The 26,524-nt window shown below is 45.1% G+C and overlaps 1 protein-coding gene across 4 annotated transcripts in view; it reads left to right on the forward strand.

The window, feature by feature from the left end:
* The first annotated feature begins 2,105 nt into the window (after positions 1–2,105).
* The window catches only part of tns1b (tensin 1b), a 571,744-nt gene continuing 547,325 nt past the window's right edge, over positions 2,106–26,524 (forward strand). For 3 of the 4 annotated variants that reach the window (XM_059647607.1, XM_059647608.1, XM_059647610.1), the window contains exon 1: positions 2,106–2,292. In XM_059647607.1, the coding sequence (XP_059503590.1) occupies positions 2,191–2,292 (102 nt within the window). In that variant the 5' untranslated portion in view covers positions 2,106–2,190. The remainder of the gene's footprint in view (positions 2,293–26,524) is intronic. The other variant, XM_059647611.1, reaches the window with a different exon arrangement.

Below are 26,524 nucleotides of genomic sequence, written 5' to 3' on the forward strand. Positions count from 1 at the left end.
TGACTGTGTGTGTACAATTCTGTGTGTGTATAGTTGTGTGTGTGATTCTGGGTTCTGTCTGTATAAAACTGGAGTGTCTATAATTCTGTGTGCGTGTAAGAAGTATATGTGAGTGAGTGTGTAATTGTGTAAGTGAGTATTTAATTCTGCGTGAGTGCAAATGAGTGCGTAACTCTGTGTGCGAATGCAAGTGAATATGTAATTTTGTGTGTGAGTGTGTAACTCTGTGTAAGTGAGTGAGTGTGTAATTCTGCATGTGAGTGGGAGTGTAATTCTGTGAGTATGAGTGTGTAATTACATAGAAATAGAGAAGATAGGAACAGGATGAGGCCATTCAGCCCTTCCAACCTGTGCCACCATTCTTCACAATCATGGCTGCTCATCCAACTCAACAGCCTAATCCTGCTTTCTCCCCATTACCTTTGATCCCATCGCCCCCCCCCCCCCCCTCCGCCAAGTGCTGTATCTAGTCGCCTCTTGAATACATTCAATGTTTTGGCATCAACTACTTCTTGTGGTAATGAATCCCACAGGCTCACCACTCTCTGGGTGAAGAAATGTCTCTTCATCTCCGTCGTAAATGGTCTACCCCAAATCCTCAGACTGTGACCCCTGTGACACCCTCCCTGTATCTGCGCTGTCCAATCCTGTTAGAATTTTATAAGTCTCTATGAGATCCCCCCTCATCCGACTGAATTCCAGCAAAAACAATCCCAGCCTAGTCAACCTCTCCTCAAACATCAGAAACTACACACCCACGCACACTCACACACAGAATTGCACACCCACTCCCTCACACAGGTTTATACACCCACTCCCTCCCTCACACAGAGAATTACACATTCACTCACACTCAGAATTACACACCCACTCACAGAATTACACACAATCATGCTCACAAAGAATCACACACCTACTCCCTCATACAGAATTACACACACTCACACTCAGAATCACACACCCACTAACTCACACAGAATGTTAAAAGGACAAGCTTAAACGCTTTTTACCTGAATGTGCAGAGCATCTGCAATAAAGTGGACGAACTGATCGCGCAGATAGATGTAAACGGGGACGATATAATTGGAATTACAAAGACATGGTGACAGGGTGACCAAAGATGGGAACTGAATGTCTCAAGCAATTCTGTGTGAGTCAGTGTCTAAATCTGTGTGAATGAGTGTGTAATTCAGTGTGATTGCGAGTGGGTGTGTAACTGTGTGTGTGTGATTGTGAGTGGGTGTATAACTGCGTGAGTGTGTAACTGTGTGTGAGTAATGTGTAACTGTGTGTGAGTGTAACTGGCTGACTGTGAGTAACTGTGTGTGAGTATGTAATTATGTGTGGATGAATGAGTGTGTAGCTCTGTGAGCATGTAACTCTGTGTGAGAGTGTAACTGTGGGTGTAAATGTGTACGAGTGTGTGTAATTTTGTGTGTAATTCTCTCTGTGTGAGTGAGTGTGTAACTGTGTGAGTGTGAAACTGTGTGTGAATGTGTAACTCTGTGAGTGTGTAACTGAGTGTGTGACTCAGTGTGAATGTGTAATTGAGAGTGCATAACTGGGTGAGTGTGTAACTGTGTGAGTGTGAAACTGTGTGTGAATGTGTAACTCTGTGAGTGTGCAACTGAGTGTGTAACTGTGTGTAACTCTGTGTGTAACTATGTGTGTGTAAATATTTTTGTGAGTGTGTAACTCTGAGTGTGTGTGTGAGTGCGTAACCGTGTGTGTTTAACTGTGTGTGTGTAACTGTGGGCGAGTGTTTAACTGTGTGTGTGTAACTGTGTGTGTGTAACACTGAGTGTAACTGCGTGTAAGACTGAGCGAGTGTGTAACTGTGTGCGTGTAACTGCGCGAGCGAGTGTGTGTGTGAGTGGGTGTGCAGTCAGCTCTCCGGCTGTTCGGCCCCCGGGTTTCCCCAGTGCTGTGGGGGTATAATTCCCGGTTGTCAGGCGGGAGCCGGTCCTGACTTCCTGCTTTTCCGATCACTGTGTGGGAGGGAGAGCAGGAAGCTTCACTTTTTGACTTTCACAATCCCCCCACCCCCTGAGAAAGCGGCGCAGAGCCCTGTCTGTGAGTGCGGAGCCAGGCAGAGAGAGAGACTGCAGCCCGGGGTAGGAGGGAGAGGAGAGGGGGTGTGTGTGCTGCCTGAGGTGGATGGAGGGACGGAGCTGAGCTCTCTCTGCCTGGATGGGCTGCATTGTGAGCCTGAACCGCTGCTGTTGTCAGGATATGCCTTACCGCGATTCAGGTGAAGAGAAGAGCAGAGAGGAGACAGCCTTCCTCCCTCAGGTACCTCTCTCCCTCACTGAGCAAAACTCCCGTTTGTGTGCGAGCCGCTCTGCGCATTTGGTGGGGAAATTCTTCATCCAGGTGAAAGTTAGAACAGTTTTGTCAAATCGAGGGAGGTCTGGGAGGGAAGAGGCTGGGTTTGGTGAGTGGTATCTGGGTCTTCTCCGACTGCAGATGAAGTGTTAAAATAATTGCAGAGAACAACACAAAGGGCTTAGTATTTTGTTGTAGATTTTGAACAAAGTCCCTGTTAGTGAGGCCCCAGAGAGGGGAGGTCTACTTTCTACCTGGGACCAAGAAAGTGACAGTCTGAGGCGGGGGCGGGGGTTGGAGGCAGAAAGAGAGAGAGAGAGCAGCTGAGAAAGTGAGAGGGAAGTGTCAGAGAATTACAGAGAGAAGGCAAACAGACTGCAGCAAATTGGACAGAGCAGAGAGAGTGAGAAGGAGGGGATTGAGAGAGACAGGATGGGAAGTGTGAACATGACAAAAACAAGTGAATTGTTGCAGAAAAGCCTTTGGAGAAGGTTCTTGAGGATGTTCCCTGCTGTGGACAGATTACCTTGTGAGCAAAAGTTAAACAGGTTCAGACTCACTGGAGTTTAGAAGAATTAGTGGTGATCGCATCAGGGCATACAGGATTCTTAAGGGGCTTGACAGAGTCAGTGCTGAGAGGATGTTTCCCCTCCTGGGGAGAGGCAAGGACCAGAGGGCGCAGTCTCAGAATAAAAGGGCACCAATTTAAGACTGAGATGAGGAGGAATTGACATGTTCAAACACATGAACAGTTTTAACGGGGTTTAAAAGTATATTCTGTTTCCGCTGGTTGTTATGTCCGTAACTAGGGGGTCACAATTTCATGACTGTCAGTGAGAGAGCTAGGAGTGAGTTGAGGAGACAAAACACAAGTTGCTGGAAAAGCTCAGCAGGTTTGGCAGCATCTGTGAAGGAAAAAACAAGAGTTAACGTTTCGGGTCCGGTGACCCTTCCTCAGAACTGAGATGAGGAGAAACTCCTTTACTCAGAGAGGAGTTAGGATTTGGAATGAGCTGCCTGGGAGAGTGGGGGAGGTGGATCCCACAGGAGGTTTCAGATGGCAGCTGGATATATATTTGATAGGGATGAAGTTAGGGGGCTATGGAGATCGGGCTGGAGAGTGGGACTGGCTGGGTTGTTCTTTCAGGAGCCAGTACAGGCACGGTGAGTCAAACAGTCTTCTTCTGTGCTGTTAAATTCTATGGTTCTATGAACTTCTTCTCAGAGACTTGTGATGCTTTGGGCCTCCTTGCTGCAGAGAGCTGTGGGAGCAGAGTCCTTGTGCATATTTAAGGCTGACACAGATTCTTGATCAGTCGGGCAATCCAAGGTTAGGGAAATTGGGCAGGAAATTGGATGTGAGGAATGTCGGATTAGCCATGATCCTACTGAATGATAGGGCAGACTTGAGGGGCTGAATGGCCTACTCTTGTTCCTATTCCTTATGGGCTTAACCTGGAGAGAGTAGCAGGGTGAGCAAACAGGCTGGGTGACAATGTGATGGAGAAGAGAGATGAATGGTGAAAAAGGAATGCCATATTTGCTGGACACCCTCCTGAATCTGACTAAAATACGCAGCAGTATGAATGTGTGCTGGTAATCAGGATTCTGCACTGTCGCTAACTCCCTCACCTCGCAGTGTAGACAAAATGATGGTGGGAGGGGAGAATAAGACCAACAGAATGTGGTATGGGATACAGGCAGACATAGAGAGGGAGAGCACGTGAAGCAGAGACGGAGAGAATTACAGGCAGAGAAAAGAGGAAACAGTTACAGGGCAGACAGTCAAGGAGAGAAAATCAGAAACAGAGGAGGATAGAAATAGTCAGGAGTGTGCAGATGGAGAGAAATGGCAAAACAAGTACAGGGACGAAGGAGAGAACTGAAAGAAGAAATGGACAGCAACTGGGACAATTATGCAAGGTTTGGTCATTCATTCCTGTGATGTGGGTGACGGCATTTACTGCTCATCCCTAATTGCTCCAATGGATAATTAAAAGCCAGCCGCATTACTTTGAGTCTGGAGTCGCATACAGGTCAGACCTGGTAAGGACAGCAGTTATACTCCTGGGCATTAGTGAACCAGGTGGGTTTTTACTGGAAAGGTTTCATGGTCATCATTAAACTCTTAATTTTGAAATCAGATTTATATTCCATCCTCTGCTGTAATTGGATTTGAACGTGGGTTCCCAATGGTACCAGGGTCTCTGGAGTCTAGCAATAGCACCATGTGGCTGTTTGAATCCCCATGCGGATAGTTGAATTCAGGGCACTCACAGGACAGACTGTAGAATTGGTGAGGACATTTGTACAGATTGACTCACCGATCTAAAACACAGGCAGTGACTTCAATTCCTGCTGTCCCATTGAATAAGGCCTATACACTGATAACGTCTGGTTAAATGTTTAGGTTCAATGTTAAATAGACTCCTGTGTTTGCGAGGTACCCTGGGCAGTGGGTGATGTATGTGGGTCAGACACTGACCGTTCACTTCTTGGGCCTGGGTTCATGACCGAACGAATTTCCATCTCTCTCTCTGCTGCCAATGATAATCCAACCTGGTTGGCAATTTCAATTTAAGTTTTCAGGCTGCCTCCCTCATCCCCCTTTGGTCTTGCATTCTGTCTATTATTCCATCGATGATGGTGTCACTGGATTTAGTGATCACTGAGGTCCAGGCGAAAGCTCTGGGACACAATGTGTTTAGATCCAATTGCAGGAACTGGTAAAGGCGATAAATGTGGAACATAAAGCAAATCTGAGTAATGGCGACCAGAAAGGTCAACAATTGTCACAAAGACACATTGGGGTTGTCATTACACTTCAGGGAAGGAAATCTGCTGCAAAAACAGAAGTTGCTGGAAGAGCTCAGTAGGCCTGGCAGCATCTGTGAAGGGAAAAATCAGAGTTAACATTTCGGGTCCAGTGACCCTTCCTCAGAACTGTTCACCAGACCCAAAACCTTAACTCTGATTTTTCCTTCCGGGGTGCTGGCTGACCTGCTGAGCTTTTCCAGCAACTTCCGTTTTTGTTCCTGATTTTAAATCCGTAGCTGTTTTGGTATCCATGAAGGAAATCTGCTGTCCTCACCTATCTCTCCACGTGTAACTCCAGATCCACAGCAAGATGATTGATTCTGAACTGCCTTCTCAAATAGCTCCGCAAGTGTCATTAGGGATGGGAAAAAATGCAGGCCCAGTCAGTGACACCCACACCCTGTAAAATTAAAACAACTCAAATCCCACAGAACCCATCTATCCACCTCTAATCATGCACACAGTCTATCCCACTGTCACAATTCCACAATTTCTTTACATCTCACTGATGACAACATTCCAGTCCTTTAGCTGTAGTTGAATCCTCTGTGTCTCATTCTGTCCACAGTCCCATTCTGACTCCATAGTGTCTCATCCCACAACAGAAAACTGAACACATTGGGTACACTGTCTCCAATCCTACAGACTGCCAATGTCTCTGTCACCAAATCTTCCGTGTGTCAATCTTACTTTATTTAGCAGGGTAAGGGTCACTCACTCTGTAACTGTACAGAGTCAGTGTTTATTCAGCAGGGTAAGGGTCACTCACCGTGTAACTGTACAGGGTCAGTGTTTATTCAGCAGGGTAAGGGTCACTCACTGTGTAACTGTACAGGGTCAGTGTTTATTCAGCAGGGTAAGGGTCACTCACTGTGTAACTGTACAGAGTCAGTGTTTATTCAGCAGGGTAAGGGTCACTCACTGTGTATCTGTACAGGGTCAGTGTTTATTCAGCAGGGTAAGGGTCACTCACTGTGTATCTGTACAGGGTACAGTGTTTATTCAGCAGGGTAAGGGTCACTCACCGTGTAACTGTACAGGGTCAGTGTTTATTCAGCAGGGTAAGGGTCACTCACTGTGTAACCGTACAGGGTCAGTGTTTATTCAGCAGGGTAAGGGTCACTCACCGTGTAACTGTACAGGGTCAGTGTTTATTCAGCAGGGTAAGGGTCACTCACTGTGTAACTGTACAGAGTCAGTGTTTATTCAGCAGGGTAAGGGTCACTCACTGTGTAACTGTACAGGGTCAGTGTTTATTCAGCAGGGTAAGGGTCACTCACTGTGTAACTGTACAGAGTCAGTGTTTATTCAACAGGGTAAGCGTCACTCACTGTGTAACTATACAGGGTCAGTGTTTATTCAGCAGGGTAAGGGTCACTCACTGTGTAACTGTACAGAGTCAGTGTTTATTCAACAGGGTAAGCGTCACTCACTGTGTAACTGTACAGGGTACAGTGTTTATTCAGCAGGGTAAGGGTCACTCACTGTGTAACCGTACAGGGTCAGTGTTTATTCAGCAGGGTAAGGGTCACTCACTTGTGTAACTGTACAGGGTCAGTGTTTATTCAGCAGGGTAAGGGTCACTCACTGTGTAACTGTACAGAGTCAGTGTTTATTCAACAGGGTAAGCGTCACTCACTGTGTAACTATACAGGGTCAGTGTTCATTCAGCAGGGTAAGGGTCACTCACTGTGTAACTATACAGGGTCAGTGTTTATTCAGCAGGGTAAGGGTCACTTGCTGTGTAACTGTACAGAGTCAGTGTTTATTCAGCAGGAAACTAAAGGCCAGTTTTTTTGTTCATTCATAGCATATGGAAGTTGCTAACCAGGCAGCATTTATTGCCCATCCCTTATTTCCCAGAGGGCAGTTAAGAGTCAACCACATTGCTGTGGGTCTGGAGTCACCTGTAGGCCAGACCAGGTTAGGATGGAGGTTTCCTTCCCTCAGTGACATTAGTGAACGAGATTAGTTTTTCCAACAATCGACAATGGATTCACAGTCATCATTAGATTGTTAATTCCATATTTTATTGTATTCAAATTCTACCATATGCCATGGTGGGATTCGAACACAGGCCCCCACAACATTGTCTGGGTCTCTGGGGGCTGAAGGGCCTGTTCTGTGCTGTACTGTTCTATGTTCTATGATAATACCACTGGGCCATCACCTCCCCAAGGGTAATCAGAGATAATGGGAACTGCAGATGCTGGAGAATCCAAGATAACCAAGTGTGAAGCTGGATGAACACAGCAGGCCAAGCAGCTTCTCAGGAGCACAAAAGCTGACGTTTCGGGCCAAGACCCTTCATCAGAGAGCATCTGATGAAGGGCCTAGGCCCGAAGCGTCAGCTTTTGTGCTCCTGAGATGCTGGTTGGCCTGCTGTGTTCATCCATCTTCACACTTGGTTACCTCTCCAAGGGTGGAGCTTTTCTAGCTCCACATTTACTGACTCTAGTTTTTAGCATCTGCATTCCTTACTGTCTCTAAACAGCATAGAGCAATTTGGGTGTTCTTGTGCATGAAACACAAAACGTTAGCATGGAGTGCAACAAGTAATTGAGAAGGCAAATGAAATGTAATGCTTTATTGATCAGCAGTTGGAATTTAGAAACAGGAAAATGTCTTTACAACTGTACAGTTTGTTGGTGAGGCTGTATCTGTAATACTGTGCATAGTTTTGTCCCTATATTTAAGAAAGGATAGACGGGCATTGGAAGCAGTTGAAAGGAGATTCATGAGACTTACTTTTGGGATGAAGAGATAACAAGGTGTAGAGCTGGATGAACACAGCAGGCCAAGCAGCATCAGAGGAGCAGGAAAGCTGATGTTTCAGGTCTGGACCCTTCTTTTGAAGAAACGTCAGCTTTCCTGCTCCTCTGATGCTGGTTGGCCTGCTGTGTTCATCCAGCTCTACACCTTGTTACCTCAAACTCCAGCATCGGCAGTTCCTACTATCTCCTTGGGATGGAGAGATTGTTTTATCAAGAACAGCTGAACAGATTAGCCCTTTATTTGTGAGAGTATGGAAGAATAAGGGGTGATCTTCTTGAAACCTGGAAGATTCTGAGGGGGCTTGACAGGGAAGATCTTGAGATGTCTTCACTAGTGGGGAAATTTCAAACTCGGGAACATAGTTACAGAATGAGGGGACAGTCCTTTAAAACTGAGATAAAAAGGAATTTCTTTCCCCAGAAAGTCATGGATATTTAAAATTCCTGACCTCAGAGTTTTCATTCGATTTGATGTGATTTATTATTGCCACACGCACCGAAATACAGTGAAAAACATTGTTTTGCATGCTAACCACACAACTCGTACCTTACATAAGAACATTAAAGTAATAGAACAGCGTGCAGAATATAGTATTTACAGCTGCAGAGAAGGTGCAGAGAAAGATCAACTCTAATATATAAGAGAATGAAATGTGAGGCTGGATGAACACAGCAGGCCCAGCAGCATCTCAGGAGCACAACAGCTGACGTTTCGGGCCTAGACCCTTCATCAGAAAGCAGTTCCCATTATCACTAATATATAAGAGGCCTGCTCAAAAGTCTGATAACAGCAGAAAAGAAGCTGTCCTTGACTGATTGATCGATTTATTGTCACATGTAATGAAGTACTGGGAGACACTTTGTTAACAAGCAGCACAGGCAGATCATAGTGAGCAGGGACATACAGATCAAAAACGCTTAGACAGAGCCATACAGGTTACATTGCACAGGGAGAGTGCCGGGCGAGATCAACTTAGCAAGATTGGCATTATTTGAGGCGAGAGAGTCCATTCATCAGTCTGATAACGGCCTGGAAGAATCTGTACCTGAACCTGCGCACGACTGAAGAGCTTGTAGGAGATTGTTACCAGGATGCGATGGATCTTTGATAACATTAGATGCCTTTCTATGACAACAAGAAGTATAAATGGAGCCCATGGATGGAAGGTTGGCTTCTGTGACAGTCTGGGCTGTACACACTACCTTCTGTAGTTTCTTACAGTCCTGAGCAGAGCAGTTGCCGTACCAGGCCGTGATGCACATGGACAGTATGATTTCAATGGTACGTCTGTAGAAGTTAGCGAGGATCCTTGTGGACGTGGCCAAATTTCTTGAGCCACCTGAGGTTGAAAAGGAGTTGTTTTGCCTCACATCTTGTTCTTAAATCTGTTGGTACAATTTTTCAAACTTTTGTATCTCTTGCCTCATGGAAGAGGGTGGAAGAGAGTATGACTGGGATGGAACGGGTCTTTTGTTATGTTAGCTGCTTTCCTGAGGCAGTGGGAAGTGTAAATGGAGTCAATAGAGGAGGCTTGGTTTGTGTGATAGTCTGGGATATATTCTCACCTCTCTGTAATTTCTTGTGGTTTTGGGCAGAGCAGTTACCAAACCAAGCTGTGATGCATTGGGTAGGATGCTTTCTATGGTGCTTCCGTAAAAATAGGTAAGAGTCCTTGTGGACATGTCGAGTTTCCTTAGCCTCCTGAGGAAATAGAGCCATTGGTGTGCTTTCTAGACTGTAGCGTCAATGTGGATGGACCAGGACAGATTGTTGATGATATTTACTCTTAGGAACCTGAAGGTCTTAACTATCTCCACCTCAACACCATTGACAGGGACAGGGAGATGTCCTCCACTCTACTTCTTGAAGTCAATGACCAGCTCTTTTGTTTCACAGACATTGAGGGAGAGGTTGATGTCTTTTACACCATGTCACTACGGTGTCTATCTCTTTCCTGTACTCTGCCTTGTCATTGTTTAATACCTTACCTACTACAGTGGTGTCATCAGCAAATTTGTAAATAGAGTCAAAGTTGAATTTGGCCATACATTTCTGAGTATATAAAGAGCCCGGTATGTAGCCTCGAGGGGCCTGGTGTTGACGATTATGGTGGATGAGGTGTTGAAGCTTACCCTCATTGACTGCATCTGTAGGTCAGGAAGTTAAGGTTCCTGTTGCAGATGGGGGAAGTACAGTCCAAAATCTCGGAGTTTGGGGAATGAGTTTGTTTGGAATTATGGTTGAAAACGGAGCTGAAGTTAATAAATAGGAGCCTGATGTTGGTGTCAGTATTTCTGGAGGCTGGATCATTCAAAGTGTTTAAAGAGGAAGTAGGGAGCTTTGTGAAGTATCAGAGAGCTGAAGGTTATGGCGAGCTGGCATGAGAGAGGAGAAGAGTCATGATCCTGTTGAATGCTGGTGTAGGCTTGAGGAGTAGAAGGACAGATTCCCAATCCTATTTCTTATGTTCAGATACCTTGTGTGAAACAGGCTTGATCAGGTGGGAGTTCGGGGGTGGGTGCTAAATTGCCTCTTCCAGTCCCTATGTTCCAGACTGCAGAGGGGCTGAATGGCCTTCTTATGTTCCTGTGTAAGAGGATTGCTGAAAGAAGACAGAGGGTGGTAGTTGATGGGAGATGTTCATCCTGGAGAGCAGTTACTAGTGGTGTACCGCAAGGGTCGGTGTTGGGTCCACTGCTGTTTGTCATTTTTATAAACGACCTGGATGAGGGTGTAGAAGGATGGGTTAGTAAATTTGCAGACGACACTAAGGTCGGTGGAGTTGTGGATAGTGACAAAGGATGCTGTAGGTTGCAGAGAGACATAGATAAGCTGCAGAGCTGGGCTGAGAGTTGGCAAATGGAGTTTAATGCAGACAAGTGTGAGGTGATGCACTTTGGTAGGAGTAACCGGAATGCAAAGTACTGAGCTAATGGTAAGACTCTTAGTAGTGTAGATGAGCAGAGAGAACTCGGTGTCCATGTACACAAATCCTTGAAAGTTGCCACCCAGGTTGACAGGGCTGTTAAGAAGGCATACAGTGTTTTAGCTTTTATTAATAGAGGGATCGAGTTCTGGAACCAAGAGGTTATGCTGCAGCTGTACAAAACTCTGGTGTGGCCGCAGTTGGAGTATTGTGTACAGTTCTGGTCACCGCATTATAAGAAGTATGTGGAAGCTTTGGAAAGGGTGCAGAGGAGATTTACTAGGATGTTGCCTGGTATGGAGGGAAGGTCTTACGAGGAAAGGCTGAGGGATTTGAGGCTATTTTCATTAGAGAGAAGAAGGTTGAGAGTTGACTTAATTGAAACATATAAAATAATCAGAGGGTTAGATAGGGTGGATAGGGAGAGCCTTTTTCCTAGGATGGTGACGGGGAGCACGAGGGGGCATAGCTTTAAAGTGAGGGGTGAAAGATATAGGACAGATGTCAGAGGTAGTTTCTTTACTCAGAGAGTAGTAAGGAAATGGAACGCGTTGCCTGCAACGGTAGTAGATTCGCCAACTTTAGGTACATTTAGTCGTCATTGGATAAACATATGGACATACATGGAATAGTGTAGGTTAGATGGGCTTGAGATCGCTATGACAGGTCGGCACAACATCAAGGGCCGAAGGGCCTGTACTGTGCTGTAATGTTCTATGTACTATGTTCTATTTATGGGTTGAATGGCCTCCTCACGTTTCTGTGTAACCAGATTGAGAGGCTGAAATGCCCACACCATGTTGTTACAGAATGAAGTGTCACCCTGAAGGACAGGCAAAACTGCAAATGGTGAATTGCACCTTGTTTCATGAATTGAGTTCATTTTCTTGAGAGGTTTGGTGGAATTTCAGGTATTATTCAGTTTTTAACCAGGTCTGCAGGCTGGGGAATGCAATTGGCAAGACATCTGCAGCGTAAATTGGGCAATGTGTGTGAGGTCTCAAAACCCTGCGCTGCTAGGGATGAACACACAGTATACAGCAGAGATAACAAGGTGTAGAACTGGATGAACACAGCAAGTCAAGCAGCATCGGAGGAGCAGGAAGGCTGACATTTTGGGTCTACACCCTTCTTAGCAGTGCTCCAAAAACTTCAATCGACAGTGAGTAAACAATTCAAAAGCTGCATGGTCATCTCAGACTCTTGGTTTAACATTGTTATGGAGAGACAAGACCCCCAGCAGTTTAGAGATAATGGGAACTGCAGATGCTGGAGAATTCCAAGATAATAAAGTGTGGAGCTGGATGAACACAGCAGGCCAAGCAGCATCTCAGGAGCACAAGAGCTGACGTTTCGGGCCTAGACCCTTCATCAGAGAGGGGGATGGGGAGAGGGAACTGGAATAAATAGGGAGAGAGGGGGAGGCAGACCGAAGATGGAGAGTAAAGAAGATAGGTGGAGAGAGTATAGGTGGGGAGGTAGGGAGGGGATAGGTCAGTCCAGGGAAGACGGACAGGTCAAGGAGGTGGGATGAGGTTAGTAGGTAGATGGGGGTGCGGCTTGGGTTGGGAGGAAGGGATGGGTGAGAGGAAGAACCGGTTAGGGAGGCAGAGACAGGTTGGACTGGTTTTGGGATGCAGTGGGTGGGGGGGAAGAGCTGGGCTGGTTGTGTGGTGCAGTGGGGGGAGGGGACGAACTGGGCTGGTTTAGGGATGCAGTAGGGGAAGGGGAGATTTTGAAACTGGTGAAGTCCACATTGATACCATTGGGCTGCAGGGTTCCCAAGCGGAATATGAGTTGCTGTTCCTGCAATCTTCGGGTGGCATCATTGTGGCAGTGCAGGAGGCCCATGATGGACATGTCATCTAGAGAATGGGAGGGGGAGTGGAAATGGTTTGCGACTGGGAGGTGCAGTTGTTTGTTGCGAATTGAGCGGAGGACACCTCTACTAACCTCATCCCACCTCCTTGACCTGTCCGTCTTCCCTGGACTGACCTATCCCCTCCCTACCTCCCCACCTATACTTTCTCCACCTATCTTCTTTACTCTCCATCTTCGGTCCGCCTCCCCCTCTCTCCCTATTTATTCCAGTTCCCTCCCCCCATCCCCCTCTCTGATGAAGGGTCTCGGCCCGAAACGTCAGCTCTTGTGCTCCTGAGATGCTGCTTGGCCTGCTGTGTTCATCCAGCCTCACATTTTATTACCCCAGCAGTTTAGCACTGGTTCTGCAATGCATTGATAAGTCAGCCTGCAATATCAGTTCAAGCCTCTATAGTGGGACTTGAACCCACAATCTCCTGACTCAGAGGTGATGGTGCTGCCTCCGAGCAGCATCTTGACAACTTTGTGATTGGTGCCATGTTGAAACCATGAGGAAACAATTTAAAAGTTGCAAACTAGGTAGTAAGTATTTGTACCAGTCACACCCAGGTTTTCACTCTCAGTCCCTCTCCTTTCCTGTATTTGCCTTAGTACTGTCAGAGTGCCCTTGCCTGGAGGATGTTGGAGTGATATCCATGAAGTGAGTGACAGGAATGGAGAATAGTGGTATCCCAGCATTCAAATTGAGCGTGAAAGTCCTTTATCCAATTTAGCTCAGGCTCCAATTGATACCAGCAGGTGGCGCAAAGAGTGTACTCACGCAGTGAGCCATCCACACCATTCTTGAACAACTGAAGCCAATCCCAAACAGGGCACGGTCCCATGTGGGAATAGTTTCAGCTGGAGGTTTTGTAATGTCCACGAATTAGAGAGGCCTGAGATACTCTATAAGCCCACAAGACATAGGAGAAGAAATAGGCTATTCAGCCCATCGAGCCTGTTCCGCCATTCATGCTGGAACAAATTTGACAGCGTAAAGAAGAATATTCTGTTTCCACTAGTTGTAATGTCAGTAGCCAGGGGGATCGCAGTTTCTAGATTGTCAGCTAGGAGTGAAAGGAGGAGAAACTCCCTTACTGAGTGAGGAGTTAGGATTTGGAATGAGCTGCCTGGGAGAGTGGGGGAGGTGGATTCCACAGGAGGTTTCTAAAGGCAGCAGCTGGATATATATTTGAAAGGGATGATGTTAGGGGGCTGTGGAGATTGGGCTGGACTAGCTGGCTTAGGGCTGTGAACCAGAGGGAATTCCTGCCCAGTGAAGCAATGGAGGCTACCTTCTTGAATGTTTTGAGGACAAAGATAGATAGATTGTTGAGCTGTTAAAGAGTTAAGGGTTACGTTGAGGAGGCAGGTCGGTGGGGGTGGGGGGGGGGGGGGTGCGCTGGTGGGCGGTGCTGAGTCCACAAAAGATCAGCCATGATGGTTTGAATTGCACAGCAGACTGAAAAGGGCACATGGCTTACTCCTGCTCCTATTTCTTGTGTTCTTAAGCTCTACTGAGTAAATCTTTTGGGAGCTGGAATATAGACACAGTGGGTCGAGTGGCCCTATTTTATATGGTAAAATTCAGTGATTCTGTGATCTGATAATCCTCCAGTCTACTCCCCTGTTTTTCCCCATGACCCTTCACTACTTTACTGATTATAAATATATCTATTACAGCCTTGAGTATACTAAAAGACCCAAACTGTCTGCAGCTATCCTGTCAAGCCCCCTTAGAATATTTTACGTCTAAACTCCAGAGAATATCAACCCAATTTCTCCAGCCTCTCACGTTCACAGTGAAGCCCTCTCTCACTCTAGAGATCACTCCAGTAAGCCTTCACTGCACTGCCTCCAGTGTGACTGTATCCTTCCTTAAATGCGGAGACTAAAACTGCACACAGTGTTCCAGATGAGGTCTCGCTGAAAACCCTGAACAATTGTAACAAGACCTCTTTATTCTTTGTATCCCAGTCTCCTTGCAATAAAGGCCAAACTGGAATATTTCAGTAAATTGGAAAATGTAGGTATTTCTCCTAAGCCCAAACGATATACGATATACTTTGCTAATCCATCAGGGATTCGGCCAGTAAAGAATTCCAGCTAAACTTGGATCAGATTTCTCAGATTAACATGAAATGAGTGAGTTTTCAATCGAGGGATCACATCCAGAGCTGACACTTTTTGGGTTCATGTTTAACTCTTGATGTTAATGCAGCGGTTAAAGATTCAAGTTGAGCAATGGAGTCTCCAAGGTGATGTGCGATAGGCTGATGTGTAAGAGGCAGCTAACTACAAATTGTGAAGTTAGGACTTCACCCAGCCAAAAGGGTGAGGAGGATAATCTGAAACTGCTAAAGAAACTCAAATGCTGATCCCTATCATACCTCACTTGACACCATCTTTCACTCTGAAAATGATCCTCTTGTTTTAACCTATTGTCTGTTTCTTGCCTGGCTACTGATTATCTCCAATTCTGTTTCCTGTGATTTTATTTTATTCATTTGTGGGACATGGGCGTCGCTGGCCAGGGCAGCATTTATTGCCCATCCCTAATTGCCCTGAGGACTGTTTAGCATCAGCCACATTGCTGTGGGTCTGGAGCCACATGTAGGTCAGACCAGGGGAGGATGGCATATTCCTTCCCTAAAGGACATTAATGAACCAGATGGGATTTTCCCTGGCAATCAATTTATGGTCATCATTAGATCCTTAATTCCAGACATTCATTGAATTCAAATTCTACCATCTGCCATGGCTGGATTGGAACCTAGGTCCCCAGAACAATATCTGGGTTTCTGGATGAAGAGTCCAGGGATAATACCACTAGGCCATCACCTTTCCCAATATGCAATAACCTCTCCTGTAGGATTTTATCAAAAGATCATTGAAGGTCCAAATACAGCACATTCACTGGTACTCTCCTATCTATTTTGTGATTAATGTCCTCAAGAAAGTCTTGTCTGTTTGTCAAACATGATTGCCCTTTCATAAATCCACGTTAACTTTGAGTAAAATCATTAGTTTTTTTTTCTCTCAGTGGCGCCATGTTATCGCATCATTTGTCAGATAGATTTTGGATTTTACCTACTACCGATGTTCAAACATTTTGTATTTCCTGGTTATCTTTCTCCCTTCTTTCTTAAATAATGGTGTTATATTTCACTCTCCAATCTGGAAGGACCGTCCAGGAATTTGATTGAAAACTCCCTCATTTCATTACTCCGTTACTCATCCCAAACTTTAACTGCTGCATTAACATCTAGAGTTAAACATGAACCCAAAAAGTGTCAGCTCTGGATGTGATCCCTCTATTAAAAACTCCCTCATTTCATGTTAATCTCTGAGAAATCTGCTCCAGGTTTAGCTGGAATTCTTTACTGGCTGAATCCCTGATGGATTAGCAAAGTATATTGTATATCATTTGGGCTTAGGAGAAATACCTACATTTTCCAATTTATTGAAATATTCCAGTTTGGCCTTTATTGCAAGGAGACTGGGATACAAAGAATAAAGAGGTCTTGTTACAATTGTTCAGGGTTTTCAGTGAGACCACATCTGGAACACTGTGTGCAGTTTTGGTCTCCTCATTTAAGGAAGGATACAGTCACACTGGAGGCAGTGCAGTGAAGGCTCACTGGAGTGATCTCTAGAGTGAGAGAGGGCTTCACTGAGAATGTGAGAGGCTGGAGAAATTGGGTTGATATTCTCTGGAGTTTAGAATGAGAGCTGTTCCACTTCAAACATAAAAGATTCTTAGGGCCTTGACAACAATGGCATCCACTATGTACATGGCCAACTCCTTGAGTCCCCTGGGGTTTCAGTATAACTGGCCCTTCAGAGCTGAGAGTTTTCAGTTCCACTCATTTCTTCAGCACTTTTTTCACTAATACTAATTTCCTCCAAATCCTCCCTCTCACTAGATGCTAGTTCCCAAGCATTTCTGAGAAGTTATTTGAGTCTTTTTCTGTGAAAGACAGATTGAAGGTAGTTGCTCTGCCGTTTCTCTATGGCTCAATTCTGAATTTTCTCAATTCTTACTCTAAGGGGCTTCAAAATATCTTCATCAATCCTTTCACTTTTTCATGCTAGCATAAACTTTTACAATCTACCTTTATGTTCCTTGAAAGTTTAATCTCATGGTCTATTTTGCCCCTCTGAATCAAACTTCAGCTCCTCCTTTGTTATATTCTAAACAGCTCCCAATCCCCAGGCTTGTTGCTTGTTATAGCAACTTTATACAACTTTATTTAGATCTAATATTAATGTCAATTTATTTTGTTGGCTACAGTCGAGCCACTTTCTAGTGTATTTTTGTGCCAAAACTTTGAAGTTCCTTTGTTTTGCTCAAGGACCTTAGATTTAGCTTGGACTGACATACTAAAATGTTCTGGACATGCTTCACTAAAGGGCCCTGTACCGCAAAATTATTCATTAATCCCTTCTGTTTACACAACATCCAATCTAGTATGATCTGTTCACAAGTTGGATCCTCAATATGCTAGTTGAAGAGCTACCTTGTATGCATTTCATGAACTCATCCACCATTATATTATTGGGTGAGGTGGTTTTCACAATTTGTGTACAGGTTAAAGTCATGATTATTATAGAACCTTAGTTATATTCTTCTCTACTTTTCTATTTAATATCATTCCCTACATCACCACTATTGTTTCGAAACTTGCAATACATGCTATTACCGCTGATGTTTTTTGACCCTTGTTGCTTCTTAACTATGTAATTGTGGACTTACACCTGATGTTGCATCTGTGTTGTGGGCTTTGCAAGTGTGGCCTGGTTGGGTATGGTCAGTACCTTGCTTATTTTGAACAACTGAAGGAATGTGCTGTTTGATATGACCCATCATGCTGGGGGTCATATGGCCGTACCTGGCATCACTGCAGCACTAAAACTCAAACGTTATATTCCCCATTTGTATGAGAGGCAGAACATCTTTTTTGTCTGATAGTGACTTGCTGTAAGGGGCAAACACCATTCTTGTTCCAGCATGTGTCGTGGTAGTTTTTATAATCGTTCACGGGGTGAGGGTGTCGCTGGCCAGGCAGCATTTATTGCCCATCCCTAATTGCCCTTAAGACAGTTCAGAGTCAACCATATTGCTGTGGGTCTAGAGTCACATGTGGGCCAGACCAGGTAAGGATGGCAGTTTCCTTCCCTAAAGGACATTAGTGACCCAGTTGGGTTTTTCCAACAACCAGCAATGATGTAATAGCATGAAACAGCTAGAGTCATCTGTTGGTCAAACCTGGGAGACACTTTCTCCTTCAGTATAATGTGAGATAGACTAGGCACTTTTGCAGGAGTGAAAGTCATGGCCTTTGACCCATTCATGATAGAGTGTGATATGCAATGAGGAAAGATCCATTCATTATCTTGCAAAATGGCTTGATTGTATTGTGAGTAACAGGATCTGGCCATAAGACCATAAAACCATAAGACCATAAGTCATAGGAGCAGAAATTAGGCCATTCAGCCCATTGGGTCTGCTCCTCTATTCAATCATGGCTGATAAATTCCTCAACCCTATTCCCCTGCTTGCTCCCTGTAACCCTAGATCCCCTTGATAATCAAGAACCTATCTATCTCTGTCTTAAATGTACTCAATGACCTGGCCTCCACAGCCTTCTGTGGCAGTGAATTCCGTAGATTCACCACTCTCTGGCTGAAGAAGTTTCTCTTTATCTCTGTTCTAAAAGGTCTTCCCTTTACTCTAAGGCTGTGCCCTCGGGTCCCAGTCTCTCCTACCAATGGAAGTATCTTCCCAACATCTACTCTGTCCAGCCCATTCAGTATTCTGTAAGTTTCAATTAGATCCCCTCATCTTTCTAAACTCCATTGAATTTAGTGCCAGAGTCCTCAAACATTCCTCATATGTTAAGCTTTCCATTCCTGGGACCATTCTCGTGAACCTCTTCTGAACCTGCTCCAGGGCCAGCACATCCTTCCTGAGATATGGGGCCCAAAACTGCACACAAAATGTGGCCTGACCAGAGCCTTGTAAAGCCTTGGTAGTACATCCCCGCTTTTATATTCAACTCCTCTCAAAATAAATGCCAACGTTGCATTTGCCTTCCTGACGACTGACTCAGCCTGCAAGTTTACTTTGAGAGAATCCTGGACGTGAACTCCCAAGTCTCTTTGCACTTCAGCCTGGCCCTGATAATCATGATTGATAACCCTGTATATGCAGCGAATTACACTGACCAGCAATTTAGATTTGTCAGTTGGGCTTGTTGCGTTGTGCTGCATTTGTCTACACTGGAAGCTGCATATAGCAGTATACAGAGCCCTGTTCTTTGCACTAAGACAGACCATGTGTGTGTAATATGCCTGTTTTAACTCAACAAGATATGTTACAGCCAATTGTTGGCTCATTTCTCAGGGTAATGCATTGATCAATAAGAGACAACCTACCTGAGTTCAGATTAGTTGACAGTTAACTGTCAGTCATCATCTAACTGGTGCATTCTTCATGGCAATGCCTATATCAGTTGGAGCCCCTTACCAAACAATCTGCACCCTCCTCCCATACACTGTGAATGTTGTTTCCCCTTTGTCATGGTATTTTTTGTGTAATGTCCTGACGACTGCAAGCCAGAATGCTTCGCCAAAGCTCCAGCAGTACTTATAAATTCAATGCAATTTACCTCTTTTAGAATGTATCTGAGTACTTAAAACACAGAAAATTGTTATTAAATATTTGACATGAGCAAGGCAGAGAGTGAGACTGAGTAAGAGGAGGTGAAGTGGGTAGTGGAGGGGGAGCACAGGGAGAGTGGGTGTTGAGGGAGGTGAGTGAGCTGAGATGCTGCTTGGCCTGCTGTGTTCATCCAGCTTCACACTTTATTATCTGAGTGAGCTGGGGGTATTTCTGAGGCTGGCGCAGTACTGGTCAATGGTAATCTCTAGCATTAACATTCTGGGAAGAATCGACAATGGTTTTTCTGAGGAGACCCAAGTGATTAATCCTCATATCCCTGGAGGTTCTGGAGAGAGATCTCTATAGAAAATGACTTCAGAATTGCTGAAATAAAAACAAAGCACTCTGTGTTTTAGGAACGTAGAAATTAGGAACAGCAATAGGCCATTCAGCCCTTCAAACCTGCTCTGCCATGCATTATGATCATGGCTGATCATACAACTCAGTAGCTTGTTTCCAATTTTCCCCCAAATCCTATGGGATGATGATTTTTAAAATGAAGATTACAAGGGTAAGGAAGACTTGCTGAAATTGTATCAAACTTTGGTGAGCTCATGTCCAAAATACCGCTAAAGTTTTGAACTCTTTCCCTCAGCATATATTAAGAAGCAAAGATTGCCTCTTGAGATCGAAGGCATTATATTCTTCTGAATTTAGAAGAATGAGTGGAAATCTTGTTAAAATGTACAAAATTCATGGAGAATTTGATGGGATTGATGCCGAGAGGTTACTCTTTGAGGGAGAGGCTAGAACTCAGAGGCACAGTCTCAAGATAAGGGCTGAGCCACTTGGCGGTGAGATGAGAGAGGATTTCTTCACTCAGAGGCCAGAGAACACTGGAAGTCTGTACATCAGAACACTGGTTGCTCCTTTGTTGAACATCGTCAGGACCGAGCCTGATTGGTTTTCAGGGATGAAGTAATTGGATGGATGTGTGGAGTGAACAGGACAGTGGGTTTGAAGATTAGCTGAGATTGTAAATGTAAAGCAGGCTTGCGGGGCTATCTGGCCTATTTCTGCTCCTCCTCTCGTGATGTAGCAATTATCAAACACGTTTGATAATTGTTACCATCAATGACAATTCCACTCCAAGCAAGCATAGAACAAAGAACAGTACAGCACAGGGATGGGCCCTTCGGCCCATGATGTTGTGCCAAACTAATCCCTTCTGCCTGCCCTTGGTCCATATCCCTCCGTTACTTGCATATTCAGGTGTTTATCTAAAAGTCCCTTAAACGCCCCTATCATATCTGCTTCCACCACCACCCCAGCAGTACATTTTTCCTGTTTGCATGGATTCTGCCGTCCTCGCTGAGTGACTTGTCCTACTGATTTCAAAATTCTCATCCTGCTTTACAAATTCGTCCACCCCTCCCCTATCTCAGTTTGCTCCTGCACCATTAGTTGCCCTCCAAGACCTCAAATTCCGACCTCTAGTATGTCCCCAAAAAAAACAGCTGAACCATTGGCTGTGCCTTCATTTACTCCAGCCCCACACTGAGGAAATTCCTCCTGAAACCTCTCTATCTCAATTTCCTGCTTTGAGACACTCCTTAAAACCAGCCTCTTTGACCAAGCTTTTTGATCGCCTGACCAAGTGTTTCCTGATGTGGCTCAGTGATATATTCTGTTTTTAAAATGCTCACACGCAGCATTTTGCAAGATTCCATTACGCTAATGGCTCTGCATAAATATTGGCTATCCCAAGAGACAGAGGCAGAGAGTTTCACTGAAGAAATTGAAGAGATTTATTGACTTATCACAGCAATGTGGGGCAATCGAGAATGAGAGGTCATTGTTTAAGGAGAAGGGATAGTGGATTTAAGACAGAAATGAGGAGGAATTATTTCTCTCAAAAGGTCATGGATCTGTGGAATTCGCTGCCCCAGAGTGTGGCGGATGCTGGGATATTGAGTAAATTTTAGGGTGTATAGGCAGATTTTTAATGAGCACTAGTAAAGGTTTATGGAGGGCAGAGATGAAACTGAAGTCGAGGCCAGATGCGATCAGCCATGTTTATATTGATGTGGTGGTGCTGTTGTTGGACTGGAGTGGACAAGGTTGGAAATCACACGACATCAGGCTGGAGTCCAACAGGTTTATTTGAAAAAAAAAGGAGCGAGGCTCTGAAAGCTTGTGTTTTCATATAAATCTGTTGGACTATAACCTGGTGTCATGTGATTTCTGACCTTGCTTATATTGAATGGCAGAGCAGGCTCGAGGGGCTGAATGGCCTACTCTTGCTCCTAGCTTTTACAAGTCTATATCAATGAGTCAACAGCAGACAAACACAAACTGTGAAAGATGCCGTAGGTGAACAGCTGACTAATCAAAGTGCTAAACTCACCTTTTCCTAAAGTGAGTTTACACATTTTCAGCTTCAGATAATCCCTTCAGGATCTAACTATGCAATTCTGGTCTGGAACTTTCAGAAAAAATCTTTATGCTGAGTTAATAGATTTCTAACCTTTCTGACCTGACTCCTTGTTCGAGGAGAACTATTTTATACATCCAGCTTCAACTAGTGTGCCTGCAAACTGAAACCAGAAGTTTTCCAAGCCATTGGTAAAAGAACAGGAGAAAATGAAATAAGATCCCTGATGCTTTGAGCTGAAAGAAACCTAATACTCTTCTATGTTTATTCTGTCTTTTTATAAACTCTCCCAATGCAAACAAATTCCCATTAGTGCTCAGAAAGTCTCTCTTTCTCTGATACTAGATTAAAAAAGAAAACTGTGCCCCTGGAATTACTGATAAAGTAATCATGAAACTGTCACTTCACGCAGTCTGACCCGAACCCAATACCACACCCTCAAAATCCAAACGTTAAAATAAATGACATTAAAACATGTAGAAGTTTCAGACCTTCCATCACAGTATTACCTTGTTTTGATGAGCTCACTGTGGACTGTGTGCGATAACAGAGTAAATCTATCATGGTAGCTGCTGAGGTCCTGTCCTTTTTTAACCCGAGACCAAATACTTTTGGGGATGAGAGTTTCAACAATTGTCCGGGTTGGCACTGAAGAATTATGATCTCACTGACAGAATTTTATTTCACATTATCTCAGTTTTAAATGGATGACCCCTGTTGTTTAAACATTGAATCCTGTTCTTGATTCTCCCACAAGAGGAACCATCCTTTCTACACCCACCTGCTCAAATGCCCTCAGGATCTTTGCATGTTATAATCACGTCACCTTTTACCTTTCTAAACTCGAGCAGATATAAGTCCGGACTGTCCAACCTTTCCTCAACAGACTGCACCCCCTGCCCCATCACCCTCAGCTATTCCAGCTATGACATTCGTAAATTCCTCTGAACTGCTTTCAATGCATTGACACCCTTCCTTAAAGAACATGACAATACAGTGCGCAAAATCCGTGCTATAGTGGACAGGGAAGAAAGTTTTCCAAGATTACAAAAGGACCTTGATCAAATAGGTCAAAAATGACAGATGGAGTTTAATTTGGATAAATGCAAGGTATTGCATTTTGGTAAAACAAAAAGAGGCACTTGTTACATCTTGCCATAAAAATACGGCCTTGCGTAGTGTTGTAGAGCAGAGACCTAAGGGTTCAGGTACATAATCCTGTGAAGTTTGCATCAGACAGGGTGGTTCAGAAGGCGTTTGGCATGCTCGCCTTCATTGCTCAGCCCTCTGAGTATAGGAGTTGGGAATTAGTTCTGTAGTATTCTCATTAGTTCGGGCGGCACGGTGGCTCAGTGGTTAACACTGCAGCCTCACAGCACCAGGGACCCATGTTTGATTCCACCCTTGGGTGACTGTCTGTGTGGAGTTTGCACATTCTCCCTGTGTCTGTGCAGGTTTGCTCCAGTTTCCTCCCACAGTCCAAAAATACAGGCTAGGTGGATTGGCCATGCTCAATTGCCCTTAGTGTTCGGGGATGTGTAGAATGGGTGGGATGGTCTGCGGCTTGGTATGGGCTTGTTGGGCCAAAGGACCTGTTTCCACACTGTGATGATTCTATGATTTTGGCAAAGATCCATTCCATCCCTTTGTTCAAATCACTACGTAAATTGCAATAAGTTGAGGTCCAATCACCAATCTGTGTGGCATCTCACTTGTTACATCTTGCCAATCTGAAAAGGAGCCACTTATTACAAATCTCTGCATTGTGCCAACTCTCTCCTGCTTGCCAGCCTCTCTTGTATCAAAGCCCTGCACAGTGAAAGTTCATGGTGTTGAGCTACTGGAGTTTTGTTGGGACAAGTGGGGAATATTCCATCACCCTCCTGACCTGTGCGCTGTAGATGGTGGACAGGCTTTGGGGAGTGAGGAGGCAAGTTATTTGCTGCAGGATTCCCAACCTCTGACCTGTCTTAAAGTTTTTCAGAAGATTTGGAACTCGAGTTGTATGTCAGGTTGCAGATTTACGTGCTGAGCCGGTGGGTTTGACTGCAAGCAAATACACTGGCTGGGTGAGCAAGTCTACACCCTCATCTGACCTGCTGTTGTAGCACTGTGCTTATGCAGCAAGTCCAGTTGTCTTCCTGGGTGATGGTAACCCCCAGGGTGTTGATAGTGGGGGCCTCATTGATGGTAATACGATTGAGTAGCAAGGGAAGATGGTTAGATTGTTTCTCTTGCAGTAGGTTAGTGGCATGCTTCATGTTTTTGATGGTTCAATCCATTCCTCCTCCCCCACACTCCATATGTTCCTGCCATTGGTTATACAGACTGCATTTGATTTGAACTTCACACAGGGTTTGTCTCTACTGTTTCTGCTGTATTGTTCTGCAAAGGGTGTACCTCATAGGAATCAGTTTTAGAAGCTGCGTAATAACTTGGATTGTCCTTAGTTGTGTTTGAGAAAACTTCCTGAGGTTGGTCTGGGGGATGCGGAGGTGGTTTCTGTCAGAACATCCTCCTGAACTGACTGTTTGCCAGGATTGTGCAGAGCGCCTGTGAGAGGAAACATCTTGAAGGCATCTTTCAGAAAGCTGTGTGATTTAGATATACTGCACCACCCAGTGAGATGATGTACCCCTCCTATTAATCTGAACAAGCCTCTAATAGGTCCCAGAGGCAGGCAGACATTGTTGGATTAATACACTGTGACAGGCACTACCTCAAACACAATCAACTGAAGCTGTTCCAGAGCCCAGCTCACATCATCTGATCAATACATTTTATCTCCTGCTGCGGTCTAGCCTGTAACAAGCTGGGCTAATTAGATTAATGTGGTAGCATCCAGTAAACACTCTCTGTTTGCATAAAGTCTGTCCCTTGAGATCAGCAAAATAATCATTTCATTAGTATTCACTGAGGGAGACTCAAGCTTTGCTGTCAGTTGCAGAGAAAGCTCCTTGCACAACCTTCCACACTCAGTCACTGAATCAACCAGATGATACCACATGACATACAGATCAGAGGAACATGACTGTTCTCAATATGCAACTTCATTTCTGATGTCTACAACAGTCACCTCAGTTAGCACTCAGTACTGACCCTCCGACAGTACAGCACTCCCTCAGTACTGACCCTCCGACAGTACAGCACTCCCTCAGTACTGACCCTCCGACAGTACAGCACTCCCTCAGTACTGACCCTCCAACAGTACAGCACTCCCTCAGCACTGACCCTCCGACAGTGCGGCACTCCCTCAGTACTGACCCTCCGACAGTACGGCACTCCCTCAGTACTGTACCTCCGACAGTACAGCACACCCTCAGCACTGACCCTCAGCACTGACCCTCCGACAGTGCGGCACTCCCTCAGTACTGTCCCTCCGACAGTACAGCACTCCCTCAGTACTGACCCTCCGACAGTACAGCACTCCCTCAGTACTGACCCTCCGACAGTGTGGCACTCCCCCAGTACAGACCTCCGACAGTGCGGTGCTCCATCAGCACTGACCCTCCGACAGTGCGGCACTCCCTCAGCACTGACCCTCTGACAGTGCGGCACTCCCCCAGCACTGACCCTCCGACAGTGCGGCGCTCCCTCAGTATTGGTAGTGCAATGCTCTGTCAGTAAGGGGCCCTGTCACAGAAAGCAAATTAGGACAATCAGCATTGTCTGATTTACTACATGTGGATTGTTAAAGTGAACTGGCCTCTTTGAGGCCACAGCTGGACTAATATGTGCAGTTTTAGTCTCCATATTTGAGGAACAATTTGATTTACATTGGGGGCTGCACTTTCAAGGTTCACTTGGTAGATCCGCAGCTCAGGATGCTGCCGAATCAGAAACACTGAGTAAATTGGGCTGATACTCGCAACTCAGTGGATAATGTGATGTGTGCTGATCGAATTGGGCAACATTATTATGAGAACTCAAAGGGCTGATACTGGGAGCTGTTTATCATGGGGCTTGGGTATCCAGGTTCCGCAGACTGTCTGAGGGTACGAGAATAATCATCCCTCACTGAGATGAAGAGGAAATTGTTCATCCTGTGGGTCGTCAATTGTTAGAATGCTCTCTCCCAGAGAGTAGTTTGTGGCAGCCTTTGAGTTGAGTTTCTGCTCAGAGGGACAGGGGTTAGTGATTAAACTGGAAAGGGTGTGAAAAAGATTTTACAGGATGTTGCTGGGATTGGAGGGTTTGAGTTACAGGGAGAGGCTGGATAGACTGGGGCTATTTTCCCTGGAGAATCAGAGACTGTGGGGTGACCACACAGAGGTTTATAAAATCAAGAGGGGCATGGATAGAGTGACTAGCCGAGGTCTTTTTACTTGAGTAGCGGAGTCCAAAACTAGAGGGGCATAGGCTTAAGGTGAGAGCGGACAGGATTTAAAAGAGGACCTGAGGGGCAGTGTTTTCATGCAGAGGGTGGTGAGTGTATGGAACAAGCTGCCAAACAAGGAAATGGTGGGGGCTGGTACAATTATATCATTTAAAGGCATTTGGATGGGTACATGAAGAGGAAGGGTTTAGAGGGATATAGGCCAAATGCTGGAAAATGTGATGAGATCAGTTTAGGTCACCTGGTCAGCATGGACAAATTGGGCCGAAGGTTCTCTCTCTGCACTGTATGAAGGATGGGGGGAAGGAATAGACTGCTCATCGTATTGAACACTAGGGCAGACCCAATGATCCCCCCATGTTATTTTTATTTATTCATTCACAGCAT

This window comes from Stegostoma tigrinum, chromosome 7, assembly GCF_030684315.1.
Source record: "Stegostoma tigrinum isolate sSteTig4 chromosome 7, sSteTig4.hap1, whole genome shotgun sequence".
NCBI lineage: Eukaryota > Metazoa > Chordata > Chondrichthyes > Orectolobiformes > Stegostomatidae > Stegostoma > Stegostoma tigrinum.